At 35.8% G+C, this 13,821-nt stretch overlaps 1 protein-coding gene across 1 annotated transcript in view; it reads left to right on the plus strand.

Annotated features, from left to right (window-relative positions):
* Window positions 1-1,759: 1,759 nt before the first annotated feature.
* Window positions 1,760-13,821, plus strand: part of LOC139974801 (uncharacterized) — a 50,391-nt gene continuing 38,329 nt past the window's right edge. The window contains exons 1-3 of the mRNA XM_071982232.1: window positions 1,760-2,061; window positions 6,723-7,140; window positions 13,085-13,217. Of these exons, the coding sequence (XP_071838333.1) occupies window positions 6,780-7,140; window positions 13,085-13,217 (494 nt within the window). The 5' untranslated portion in view covers window positions 1,760-2,061; window positions 6,723-6,779. The remainder of the gene's footprint in view (window positions 2,062-6,722; window positions 7,141-13,084; window positions 13,218-13,821) is intronic.

The following is a 13,821-nucleotide window of genomic DNA, read 5'->3' on the forward strand; positions in this document are numbered from 1 at the left end:
AAGGCCTCTGAATGCAGGTTACACGATCACACATCAACCGCCTCATGCAATAGCTCCCTATTTATCACTTTAACTTCAATGAAACTTGGCGTTAACCTTTGTACTTTACGTCGTCAAAAGTAAATGTCACGGTTCATCTACTTTCCAGCAAGTTTGCTAAAGTACTCATCAAATTAAAGAAAACACTATATGTTAACTTCTTTATAGTTATTGCGTAGGCCTGTATTCCGCAGCGATTATCAGCAATAAAAGTTGATAAAATGTGCCACTGGACTATGATATACTTTAACCTATACACTATAGTAGGCTTCCATATATATCATTTCGGTAGGATTTATAGACTAGCTGATTTTCTTAATTGTGTATGGCGCCATTATTTGCGACTCTTTATTATAAAGTGATACTCGAGGTGTTATGTCAAGTTTAAGTTCCATTTCTATTGTTCTAAGTTATGCTTTTCTACTAAATTCCCTTCACCATTCACCATATATGTCACTTGTTAGTCAAAAGGTGTCACAGGTGAAGTCTATTGGATATACGGAACCATTAAGAGTTGTAGTAGGGGATGTTTTTGAAGGATGGATGGTTTAGGAAGAGGAGTCGGCCGATTTGCGGAGCAGTAGAATAAAATAAAGAGTTTATGGTTAGAGCTTGCAATAGTAAACACCGGCTCTTGGAATATGACACTTGCGACCCACTTATATATATATATATATATATATATATATATATATGTATATTATTAGAGAAAACCAGAGAAATAAGATATGACTCATAATTTACAAATTCATCATCAATCACAAATTATTTTCGAGTTGGTTAGCATCATGTTTGATCTCTAGAGTAAGGCAAAATATGTCACCAAAAACAGAACTAGTATTGTTCAATACAGGTGACAAACGCCTAAAGTGGAATTACGACCTTCCTTACCGGTTTAGAGCCTCTGGACATACAATCAGCGTCCATGTCCTAGTTGGTTAGGGTGTCCGCGTACAATGCGGGAGGCCCGGGTTCGAATCCCGGTGGAGGCTGGAAGTTTTTTCACTGTCCTTGATTTTCCAACTCATTACGATATATATATATATATATATATATATTATATATATATATATATATATATATATATATATATATATATATATATATACATATATTTATATATCTATATATAAAGAAATCAAACAATACAACAAAGAAAAGAAAAAGAATAAGATATATTTGCACCTCGGGGAGTAGACGGTACCACCATACTGTATTCTATCGTCAAATGGAGGGACGGTGGGGGAGTGTTGAGTCAAGGGATGAGGTTGGGATCAGACTGTGGGATAGAGGAAGGTGGCAGGGAATAATAGTCGACCATCGCTTACTGAAAAAGGTGCACTTCTAGTATTATGTGCTTCGATTCGAAAGTGTGGTTGCATGGGGCTGGGGTGGCCGGGTGAGAGATAAATATGAGTCTACTTCCTTTTCAAAACTTTCGTGAATTCTTTAGTTTCGTGTATGTATTGCGACATGCAACTTGCCACAATCGGAAAATAACATTCATCAGGAACCGAAGGTCACCAATCGCCCTTATGCATGTTAAATCCCTACACATTATTTACAAAGAGTGGATTAAGTTATTTGGCTTTCGTGCCCAGGCTCTGTCTTGGGTAACTTTTCTTGAAAGGAATTTACAAACGTCTTCCTTTGCTGGTTCAGTATTGGTAAAGTTCGATGCACAATACAAAGTGGGCTGAACTCTATATCCAGGCAATTTTTGCCGCTACATACAAATGAATTATGCGTGCACGATCAGTGTTTCATGCACACAAGACTCAAAGCTTCACAGAGATCAAACTTCACCTAACAGCTGATTCCTGATACCCATCATGATTACTCTATGTAGACTTGTAGCTGTGTGAACGTATGCTTGAATTCAACATTACACTTGCAGCACTCATGAGGTAGTCTTCGGTTATCTATTCTGCGAAAATATAATAATTTGAAGTGCAACTGTATGAAGTGCCCACCCAATTTACAAGGCTATATGGACGGAAAACGATTTTAACGGGAGCATCGGTACGGAGATTCCATTTTCAATTTATATCAGTTTTCATTTTGTTAGGCCTAACGTTTCTTGTCAAGTTCTTGCCATGTTTAACTTCTAACTTTAACTGGGTATGGTAGCCTAACGTTAGAAGCTAATTTAAATGGTAGCTTAGGCAATAGGGCAAGTAATTAGGCTTTATTGTCTCCAAAGAAGTGTCACGTTTTGTCAACAAATAGGGACCTGTGTCCGCCAACAAAACACTGGCTGCGTTGCTCTTTATGGAATATTACCCTCAAAAAGGAGTAGGCCTTACTTAAAATAGTATCACAGCAGTAGCCCAGACCATTTACTAACGTTAGGCCTACTCTAATCTATTCCTAGGCAATTGTAGCCTCCCTGTGCCCCTAAAACTCTGTAGCTTAGACCTAGTATTAACACTAACCATAACAGTATTCAGTTACATTACATAAGCCATAAAATAGGTTAACATATGGGCTTGGTGAAGATAACACATGTTAAAATTGAAGACTTGTTATTTTGTGGTTAAGTGGAAATACTAAGTTATTTCTAATTTATATTACCAATACCAGACTTAGGCCTAAACTAACTGAAAGAATTTACCACATCCATGCAGTAGTCTGACGTTCCACAACCTCGCCGATGGGTCTTGACCCAATGTTTGGGTTCCAATGGATTTTCAATTGATCATGAGCTCGTTTCAGAAACTGCAGGGAAAATGTTAACTTACCTTAGACTTCAAGGCATTGAAGACTCGCCCCAAACTGCATACGGCCATCTGAAAAAGTTAACTTTCTGTTGCTTGCAAGTGACGTTTTGTTCGTGTCGCTATAAAATGCAGACAGTAATGAAACGTGATACCTTAATTGTTATCTTTAGCTGGACCTGAGATGTCCATCGCTGTATCGTTTGTATACTGTGCTGTGGGTATCGACCACAGCTGTATGTACTGACTGTACACTACTGTCTAATTACAGACAGTAGCAAGCTGTGTGTGTATTTTCTGGGATCGATGGTAGTGTTTAACACTTCTTTTACACCTCATTCGAAACTAGGTCAAATTACCGGCATGAGACGTTTCTTTTTGCGCGAGTCTTCACACCCTTTAAGTCAATGTATTGTAATAAGTTGCACATAGCGGCCCTGTGTGCCAATGTCAGGATTGCATTTTTGTTTCTTCCAACTAAGTTTAACTAACCTACAGCAAGGAAACAGAATCAATCACCTTATTCAACAATATTACATGGTAAGTAATGATGATAGAGTTGACCAAAACTCTATCTATATTTGCGGGGGGGGGGGGAGGGGAGGGTGAAGGATGAGTATAGTAACCTACTGTAGGTAGACCAAGAAATAAACAGACCTGTGTCTCACTGTGTGAATTATACAAGGGGATGAGCATGAAATACTTTGTATTTTGGAACATTTGTGTTTAATGAAGCTTCCTTTTAGCTTAAAATATTTCAACTGAGTATTTTAATCAAGACTTCCTATAAAAACTTACAACAGATAAAGAGTAGGGCTGGCTATGTATCCAAATCATCCATACTGGCAAATAGTAAACAACTATCAGCTTAGAGAAGTAATTACCTCAGAGCTTTGCTTAACTACTTTCTGTGCACACCATTGTTCAGTCATTCATCAGAGTTTGAAGTAATACTGTACATTTTCTTTGCAACAAGAACCTAGGTCGTCCATTGGTTTATTTATGGCATTCAGACCTTTTTGAAATATGTAGACATGGGGACCATCAGGCAGTAGCTTTCCAATTTCATCATTTCATTTTGAAACTGTATTCTCATCCTTCTGTCATTTCTTGTTAACCATTCAGAAAAAGATACAAGCATTTATTTGAATTTCAAATATATCGCCATGTCTGTTTTCATTTGATGGGATTGATAGCTTAACTTTATTCAATTCTCCTCCACTATGTTCAGATCGAAAACTTTGTGCAATATTGTTATTTATTGATTATACTATCAACTTCTTATGTATTAATTGTACATGTACTTTGTGGAAAGTATAGATATAAGTACAATCAACCCCAGGTTGACCTAAACACATTGTGATTTTGTTGCACTAGTACCTGTTTGGTGTTTTCCTATTATAAATTATTTAACATTATATTTAGATTATCTTTAAAGTATGGTATGCATGGTTATTGGAGGCTTGTGTGATGTTATTATCTTAAGTGAGACTCATGGATGGGTCTAAGTCTTCTTGACCCATGTTTATTTCATACCGAGAATTTCAGTAATCAATTTCAGATCTTGCATCGGATCATGCACAGGTGCTGCCAAAGTTGTGGTAAAATGACATTTAAGTTGGTACATACCTACTATGTCAACTAACTGACCTCCCTACCTCTGTCTTAAAGTTAAATTACAGTAGATAGAGATATCTGTTATGAACAATGTCCGAAAACAGCTTCTAGGCAAATCTTATCCTTTTTGGGAGATATGACTTGTTTGATTTTTCTTCAAACAGGAGGCAGAAGACTTGATCAAGTCTAAATATGAGATAATTGAGCCATATTTGCTTCAATTTTTTTAAATGTTTTTCATTGTTTATAACAATGTTTATATTCTGGAATCGAGATGGAATCTAAAATATAGAACCACTTAACATTTAAACTAATGATGGCATTGGTTTCAGTGACACCAATACTAACATTCTACCTTGACAGTATCAAAAAGTGAAAGGTTTCAGATACTAGTGGCATTAGTCCCATTTTGAAGTTATAATATCATAAAATATAAAACAAAGATCGAGCAACAAACATTTACATTGCAGATCAGCTAATTGGTGGCAATGCTTAAAGAGTAACTTGTCATAAACTGTTTGTCATAAAGTGATATTAAAACTTACACTTGACTAATAGTATTTTTTTTAATAGTATTTTTCTAAATTGATCCTTTTGATGCTAAGTTGTAAAGAGTCCAGGACTGTCATTAAAAAAATAAGTTGGTACACAACCACAAGTTCCACAACCTATAATTTGCAGTGTCTTATAAGAAAGATAACATCTAATATTCAAAGGTTTCTTACTTGGGCATGTTATATGAGTTGGCAATTCGATGTACTATTTGATTGATCATTGATTGCTATGTGATGTTACAGAATCATACTGTATGTAATGTGGATTCTGCATTGTCAGCAATTGGTTATTTTTAATCACATTGTCAGAAAGTCTTTGAAGAAATGTTGGACAATCTTACCTTTAATTTTAAATGTCTGAAAGGTAAAGTTGTCAGACCAAGAAAAATATGTAGTTTCAGTACTTGATTAATAACAAAACATTCCATTATCACATGTGATCCAACTGTAAACAGCCATGTTTTTTTCAGACCTAGATTACCACATAATATTGGTATTCTCCTTAGTGTGTTGACATTAACCTAAGACAGTAAAGTTCTGCAGAATTGATGACTCATAGTATATTGCATATGGTATCTGATTTAACTTTTTTTTAGCAAAGAATACACAAGGTACTGCATAGAAAATGTTCAAAATAAGACCAATAGCTACACAATTGCAAATAAAGCAATAGCTGAATGCAGCAAAATGTTCTTTTAATATTTTATTTCAGCATTTTATTAGAAACTATTATTGCATAACTTCATTGCTGGAATGTACAGGAATAGACTTATATAGTAATTGTTCCCTGAGTTTGTTCACCTGCCAGATTAAATATTTAACTTAACCTATAAGTGTTATACAGGAAGGTGATGACAGCAGTTATGATACAATTTGCATAATTATGTATTCACAGGTCAGATATGAGGGGATTCTAAACTCCACAGCAGTATTTTAAGTTGATGCTGATAAATTTTAATGTAAATAACTTAGTGCCGTAGTTTTATCTGTTGCAATAACCATTTGAATAAGTCCCTTTGTAGTATAAATTGTTAGCCAAACTGCTTTAAGAAGGGAAAAAGAACCATAATTATAAGCAACAGTGATCCATGGCCTTAACCTGTGCAGCTTTTATAGCTGTGCAGAAGCATACTGCTTATACAGTAATATATTGTTGTTTAGATGCAAGCAATCTCTTTGGTGTGGAAAAGGAGGAGAGGGTGGGAGGTGGCACATATTTAGGGACAACAAATTTTGGAGGGAAAGTGGAAGGTGGAAAGGCAGTAAAATTTGAGATTACTTCTTATTGGGGAGGGTAAGGGGGGGGGGTTGAGGGGGTTTCATAGGTAGGTTTCAAACAACAAAAGTTGGGGACAAGGTCTGTGGAAACAGGCTCTAGTAACATTGGTTCCTGAATACTATAGTTTCAAAGCCTTTTTACAAGTATGGTGCTACATCTACTCTCTGCTAGTTGTGCTAACAACAGTTACAGTGTCATTGCATATGTGGCAATGTTGCTACTGTGCCATTTTGTAGTTACAATTACCATTGCTCATGATGAATTGAATTGAATTGAATTTATTTTGCTACATTCCATTGTTTACATTTTGAACAGTATAGGATAAATATAGATGGTATCAAATACAGTAAACAGTAAATATAGAGTACTTAATGAAATAATATATGTGAGATGGAAGTAGAGGAACCAGATATAAACGGATACTTTTCTGGTCTGGTCCCTTTGTAACAAAGATAATGATGCTATAATGTTATTTAGTTATATGGGTAAACCTATCACTTTTTTCTACTCTGATAGAACAACCATGGAAGCAAAGGTCCACAGTTAATGTTGTAATTCGGAGTATTACGCAAAATGGAACCGATAACAAAGAGACGGGTGGAAGTGTGTCTACCCTGCGATCAACCTAATTGGAATAAACTTACTACCAGTATAGAGAAACTCAAGTATCTGAACCCAACAGACATTAATGAGTTAGAGCTGATCTTGAAAGAACTTCAAGAAATCGCAGAAGAGGACCGTGAAAGGCCAAGATATTTATCCTCTACGGCTACTGAATTTTATTTTGGAGGTTTGATAAATTTTTTAGAACATGATGCCTCCCATGATGAAAAAGAGAACTTTTTTGGAAGGATATTACCAATGATAGCATCTTTGGCTTTAGAGATTGAAACATTGAGACCTGGGCCCCTGGCTTACAGCTTACAACAACAGGGTATGTATTGCACTTCATAAGTACATATTTAAGACTATAGTAAGCTTGAAGTGAGCTGTAGGTGAAACTTATACACAGAAGTGACGTATTTATGTTGTTTTTTGTGTATGAGTAATCAGCAAGCAAGATATATTGTGAAGATATTTAAACTTGCTTTAATTAAAACCAATAAGTTTTGGGATATCGAGCTACTTTGTGATTATTCAGTCCTTATTTATTCCATCTGTAACAAGAGAGCTTACTAATTTAGCTGGTGCTGTTTCATTTCAAACATGTAAGAAAGCTCCATCAGTGTGAAGAAACAATTCACATTTAGTTTTCTCCTACAGTATGATGAAAAATAGCATGAAAATGTGTGTGGCTGATAAACTTAAGAATTGAACCATAGATGACATAATTTTAATTACTGACCTTGTTTGGAAATATACACCGCTAAAGATATGGCTAAGTTGTATCATAAATATTGAGTACTGAGTAATACCTTAGAGTTAGGTTTGGGAAATTGTATCAATAAATAGTGACCAAATACAAACAACCAATTAAAGAATCTGGAGATGATATACGAGAAGACATTGTGTTGGAACAAAAACAAGGCTGCTGTGATTAATTTACAGTACACAAGTTTCTCATTTAACAGGTGAGTTATGTGGACTGCATACATGGAAATGTGTGATAAAATCCCATGTTGAATTTGCTCCAGGCTCAAGTACAAAGAGTTAACTATAAGCTTACAATGTGAATTACTTGTGGCACATATTAACTCATAGTTCCACTATTGGCCGTCACCAAACCAGTCTTCATAGAATCCTTACTCTAATCTCATTTACTTTCCCTGCAATGATGCTACATGATTCCATTATAAATTACAAAGTTGGATTTGGCTACAGCCTCCAAAACAGTTACAGTGTTGATAATGCTGGTTGTAAAGATCTTTCTAGATACGAAACAATGCAATTTTAGTATTCGAAATTTCCCCTGTTGCCCCCAACAGGCCAACTAGTGCCCACGTGATGCCCACAATTGGAAATGTCTATAATGTAGTGCATATTCCCCTGTTGCCCTCAAAAGCCCAACTAGTGCCCACGTTATGCCCACAATTGGAAATGTCTATGATGTATATAGTGCATATTTCCCCTGTTGCCCTCAAGAGCCCAACTAGTGCCCACATAATGCCCACAATTGGAAATGTCCATAGTGTAGTCCATACTTCCCCTGTTGCCCTCAACAGCCCAACTAGTGCCCACATAATGCCCACAATTGGAAATGTCCATAGTGTAGTCCATACTTCCCCTGTTTCCCTCAACAGCCCAACTAGTGCCCAATGCGCACAATTGGAAATGTCCACAAATGTAGTGCATATTTCCCTGTTGCCCTCAACAGCCCAACTAGTGCCCACTTAATGCCCACAATTTGAAATGTCCATAATGTAGTGCATATTTCCCCTGTTGCCCTCAAAGGCTGAACTAGTGCCCACGTCATGCACACAAATGTCCACAATTGGAAATGTCTATGATATAGCACTGCATCTTTCCCCTGTTGCCCTCAAAAGTCCAACTAGTGCCCACGTAATGCCCACAATTGGAAATGTCTATAATGTAGTGCATATTTCCCCTGTTGCCCTCAAAAGCTGAACTAGTGCCCACGTCATGCACACAATTGGAAATGTCCACAATTGGAAATGTCTATAATGTAACACTGCATAGCCTTTCCCCTGTTGCCCTCAAAAGCCCAACTAGTGCCCATTTAATGCACACAATTGGAAATGTCTATAATGTACAGTAGCACTGCATATTTCCCCTGTTGCCCTCAAAAGCCCAATTAGTGCCCACATAATGCCCACAATTGGAAATGTCCATAATGTAGGGCATATTTCCCCTGTTGCCCTCAACAGCCCTACTAGTGCCCACGTAAATAACACAATTGGAAATGCCCACAATTGGAAATTTCTATAGTGTATTGCATAAATCAAGGTGTGTTCACATTGTCATCATTTGCGAGCAGACTGCAGATTGAAGATGCAAAAACCTGTAAAATGTTTGTCAGACTGTGACCATTATGTTCATCTTTCTAGCATATTTATGGCCAGTTTCGAGTTATTATTGATCAAGACCAAAGTTAATTGTGTTTATTTATCTGATCAATGTAATGGAGTGCCTAGTATGCATGGAATGAAACTCTAGGAAACTACCACAGAGCAGTTAACATCTCATACTGTAGAATTCTTATTAATGAAGCATCCATCTCTGCATCTTTGTGGGAGGATAGCTGTCAGTTAGAAATCACTGTACAGAAAAAAATAACTCTTTACCTAGCTTTCAGTGTCTTGTAATTTGAAGAATGAGGACATCTCATCTGCACTGACCTAGTTTTAGTGACGATGGTATAAATGTAATGGGTGTATGTAACAGTACTATTTACTGTACACATACTGTATCTCCTTACTAATTCCTATAGTATTGACACTATTAACATGTCTTTTAGCCTTTTAAACGTGCAGCCCTTCATGAGCTATAAGCTGTTGCTTTTAGCTCACAAATATAGCTTTTCACAGCCATAGTTGTGTACATAATATCCATAAAATGCAATTACCAATTTCATGAAAGCTGTAGTGTCAAGTGTGTTTAACTTAAATCCTAGTAATAGCATATATACATCTTTTTAGGCAAAACATGATCTACATAATTACCAGTACTTTGAGTTAAAAACAGAGAATTTTAAGAACTGCAACTTTTTTTCTTAAAATGGCTCTTGTTGTTGTGATAAAATACAACTGTACTCTACATGGCTGAGGTAAAATGGCTGTGATAAATCTACATAATATATTCTATAGAAATATATTTCATATGAAAATGAGTTGGAAGATATATCATTGTGAAGAAACTTCTAGCCTCCACAGGGATTCCAACGGCCTCCCATAATGCATTCAGACACCTACCCTTTAGCAACTAGGATACGTATAATATATATATATATATAATATACGTATAATAGGATACGATACGAGTATGGACACTGATTTTATGTCCAGAGGTGCGAAACGATTTAGATCTTCATTCCAATGTAGGCCTCGCCACCTGTATCCAGTGCCTGCCTGTATCAAACAATACTTGTCCTCTATTGTGACATATTTGCATATTCTCCAGAGATCAATCATGTTCCTATCCAACTCAGAAGTTATTTTGATAACATACAGTACGTATATTTAGATAAATATGCCTGAATAATAACTTTAACATTGTGGTCATTTACTAAACGGTTTGATTGCTGCTCGCAACATCACACAGTCTCTCAAGAGCTTTCAAAGACCATTTTAGGATTCTCAGTAATGAGAAATTCCTGCCAGCAGGGTTGTCGCATCTCTGACTTTTGACGGTATTTTAAATATTCCGCTTAAGGGTTTTGTAATGAAATTTGGGGATATAGTGGAGGAGGGTTTAAACTGCAAGTGAATACAAATTTTATGCAAAACCAAGCAATTAATATTCCTGATAAATATCTGATTTGAGAAGAGATGAGATATATAATGCAATAGTAGAGAAGTTTAGTTATCCTGCCTTTTAATTGTTTCTAGATAAGATTGAATCCTTTGCATGAAACTCAGCAGTCTCCATTGAAAAGCTTCTAGCCTTAGAAAGTTGCATATGATTGTTATCTGTGGTACAGTTGTTAATGTCATCTTGTTCTTGAGAATATGGAAAGGTCTGTATCAGCATGATTTGATTAAAACTTAAGTAACAGAATTGACAATTGTTTTGTAACAGACAGTTTGATAAGGTCACCTTTCACATTCTTCAATTTGAGACAATGTTGATTGAAAGGTAGCATAATTAGTTTATTGTTACTTCTTGTAAAGGAGCTCTGGTTGTGTGTGCTGATTAATCACAACATTATTTTTGTGTCAAAATAAAATAAGAGTTGGACAAACTAAGGCAGTAATTTTTTAACCAAATGATTGGTAATACTAGGTATTACCATATTTTTATAATTTATATAAATAATACTTTAATGATATGAGTGAAACAGATGTAGATCATTTGGAAACAAGTGTATTTTCCATTTTCCACAATGACCTGCTGTAGAAGACTATGAAGACATAGTACAGTAGTATCATACTTGTCATGAATGCTAACTACAGACTTCTCTGATTGATTTCACGTCTGTACAACCCAGTACATTATTAATGCTCCACACAATATTGCTTAACAGCAGGAAATTAAAAAATGCATAGTGCATGAAAATATTATTCAACAACTCCTTTCATGTCTGTTATAAATGTTCTTTCATAGCTCTGATTGGCTAATATATTGTCATGTGACATTTTCTGACAAACCAGCTTTCCAAAGACAGTTTGAAGACTTCAAAATAGTACAAACCCCTAAAAACACTATCTGCTATTACTAGACAACCAGGTTCAGTGTCACTTTCAAGGATATCACCATAGCATCATCATATGCACACTGAATAAAAAGTCGTGGAAAACGGCTTGTAAAAACGGCTTGTAAAAACGGCTTGTAAAAACGGCTTGTAAAAACGGCTTGTAAAAACGGCTTGTAACCATGACATCTCAACAGCTAGAAATTGAGTCAATGTCATATTGGGTAGAGATAGATGCCCCAGTTTTTGTAGTTTTTGGTTCCAATCATGAATATTAATGAGTGGGCAGGGCTTAACCGAAAATTATTAAAATGTCCATACAACCGTATGTCCAATTTTGTGGGGCCCAAAATTTTTGGGACCATTTGGACCCACATTTGTTGGGGTTAAATTTTTGTTGGGGCAGTTTGTGTGTGCCAAATATTTGGGGAAGGGTCCAAATTTTAAAATTGCAATAACTCCACAACTTTAAATGGGATTGCATCCAAACTTGGAATACAGTTGTTGGTTAAAAGCTAGTACATTGAAGGTCTAAATTTTTTGGGGCTATGTGGGCCCTCAAGTATTCCGGGCCCAATTTTGGGCCGGTGGGCCCTAATTTGATTTCCACCTCATATGCATTTTCGGACACATAATTTAGGCTCGAATTTATGGGCCCAATATTTTTTGGAACCATTTGTGCCCACATTTTTGGGTTCAATATTGGGGGCAAATATGGTTGGGACCATTTAGGAACAGAACTTTACTGGGCTCAATTTTTGGGAGGGCCTAAAATTTTAAAATTCAGCAACTTTTATTTCCACCTCATATACATTTTGGAACACATTCTTTGGGCCCGATTTTTGGGCCCACATTGTTAAATTTTGGGGGCATATATTTTTGAGTCAGTTTGTTTGGGCCAAATATGTTTGGGTCTATTAAGGTGCAAAATTTTATGATACAATGTAACTAAATAGACTTTGTCAACATGCTAACTGATTCCTGGTTACAGTAGTTCCTTCTTTATATGTTGCTGCATTAGTCAATAGTTAATCCTTTTGTGGCGCACAAGTTTATGAATATTACCATGCATGGCTTATCACTTCTGTGAATATGTTTATACATTGGAACCACGAAATGTTTTTGTTTTCTGGTTGAGACTCTAAATGAAGGGGGAAGGGGTGGGGTGGACAGTGGAAGATTAAAGGACAATGTGCAGCTGAGCCCATTTATTCACCAATAAATTAGATTCCAGTCTATCTTTTTTTTTATCAAAAGTTAACTGTTTCAGCAAATATTGAAGTAGCTTTTGATGAAACTATAAAATGTAATGGAAAATGAAATGCTGTATTAACTCTTGCAGACCTGAAGACACTTTCCTTCAAATGGTCAGCAAAATCATTGCATGACATACCTGAACATCAACCTTATAGTAGCAAAATTGATGTTTCCTTTTGCTTTCAAACAGAATTTAGGTTGAGGTGGAAGCAATCATTCCAAATCAGCAAATAAACCAGAGTATATAAATGAAAAGCTTTTTATAATTTATTTGCTAATATATACTACGTATTTTTGTCTTTGATTCTTACAGATGGATGCATTAGCCTCTCCAGAAGGTTAGCAGCTTCATTGGTATCTCATTCCTTCCTCTGTACTCTTCCAGTCCAAGATTCTGTTGACTTGAACCAAATCAACTTCAGATATTTCTTCAAGCATCTTGAAAAGTAAGGTTATATACTTCTTTTACTTTCTTTACCTTTTCTTAAATTTCTTCCTATTTGTGGACATGTTAACCTTTTGGTAATCACACCTGTATGAGCTGAACCAATTCAAGTTAAAGTATCAAGGGGGATGACAAAACAAATTTTAAGATTCCTACAAATGTGATAAATTTGTGTGATGTCTACCTACAATACATTGCTTGCTTTTTATGTATTGATACAAGCCTATATTGCTTAGTATGCACAAATGTAATGTGAGCCTACATTGCATTTTATGTAAAATTCTGTTGTGTGCCTGCATTGCATTGTATATGCTGATGTGATGTGTGTACATAGTTTCAGTGCCAACATTACTTTGTATTTCCAGTATATAAAAAGTTGATGCCTTGTATACAGAGGTGTTGTGTGCCAACATTGCATTTTACATACAAATTTAAAAAAAAAAAAAAAAATTTCTGTTTTTGCTCTTACCTGTTTTCAATGGATGCTTGTTCCAATGTGTTTAAAATGGGTGCCTTGCAATAATGAAATTCAAATTTCAACTTGGCATACTGCTTTAACTTGATGGCTTGAGATGGATTATGTCAAAAGGTGTAATATCCATGAG

This window comes from Apostichopus japonicus, chromosome 10 (assembly GCF_037975245.1).
Source record: "Apostichopus japonicus isolate 1M-3 chromosome 10, ASM3797524v1, whole genome shotgun sequence".
Classification (NCBI taxonomy): Eukaryota; Metazoa; Echinodermata; class Holothuroidea; order Aspidochirotida; family Stichopodidae; genus Apostichopus; species Apostichopus japonicus.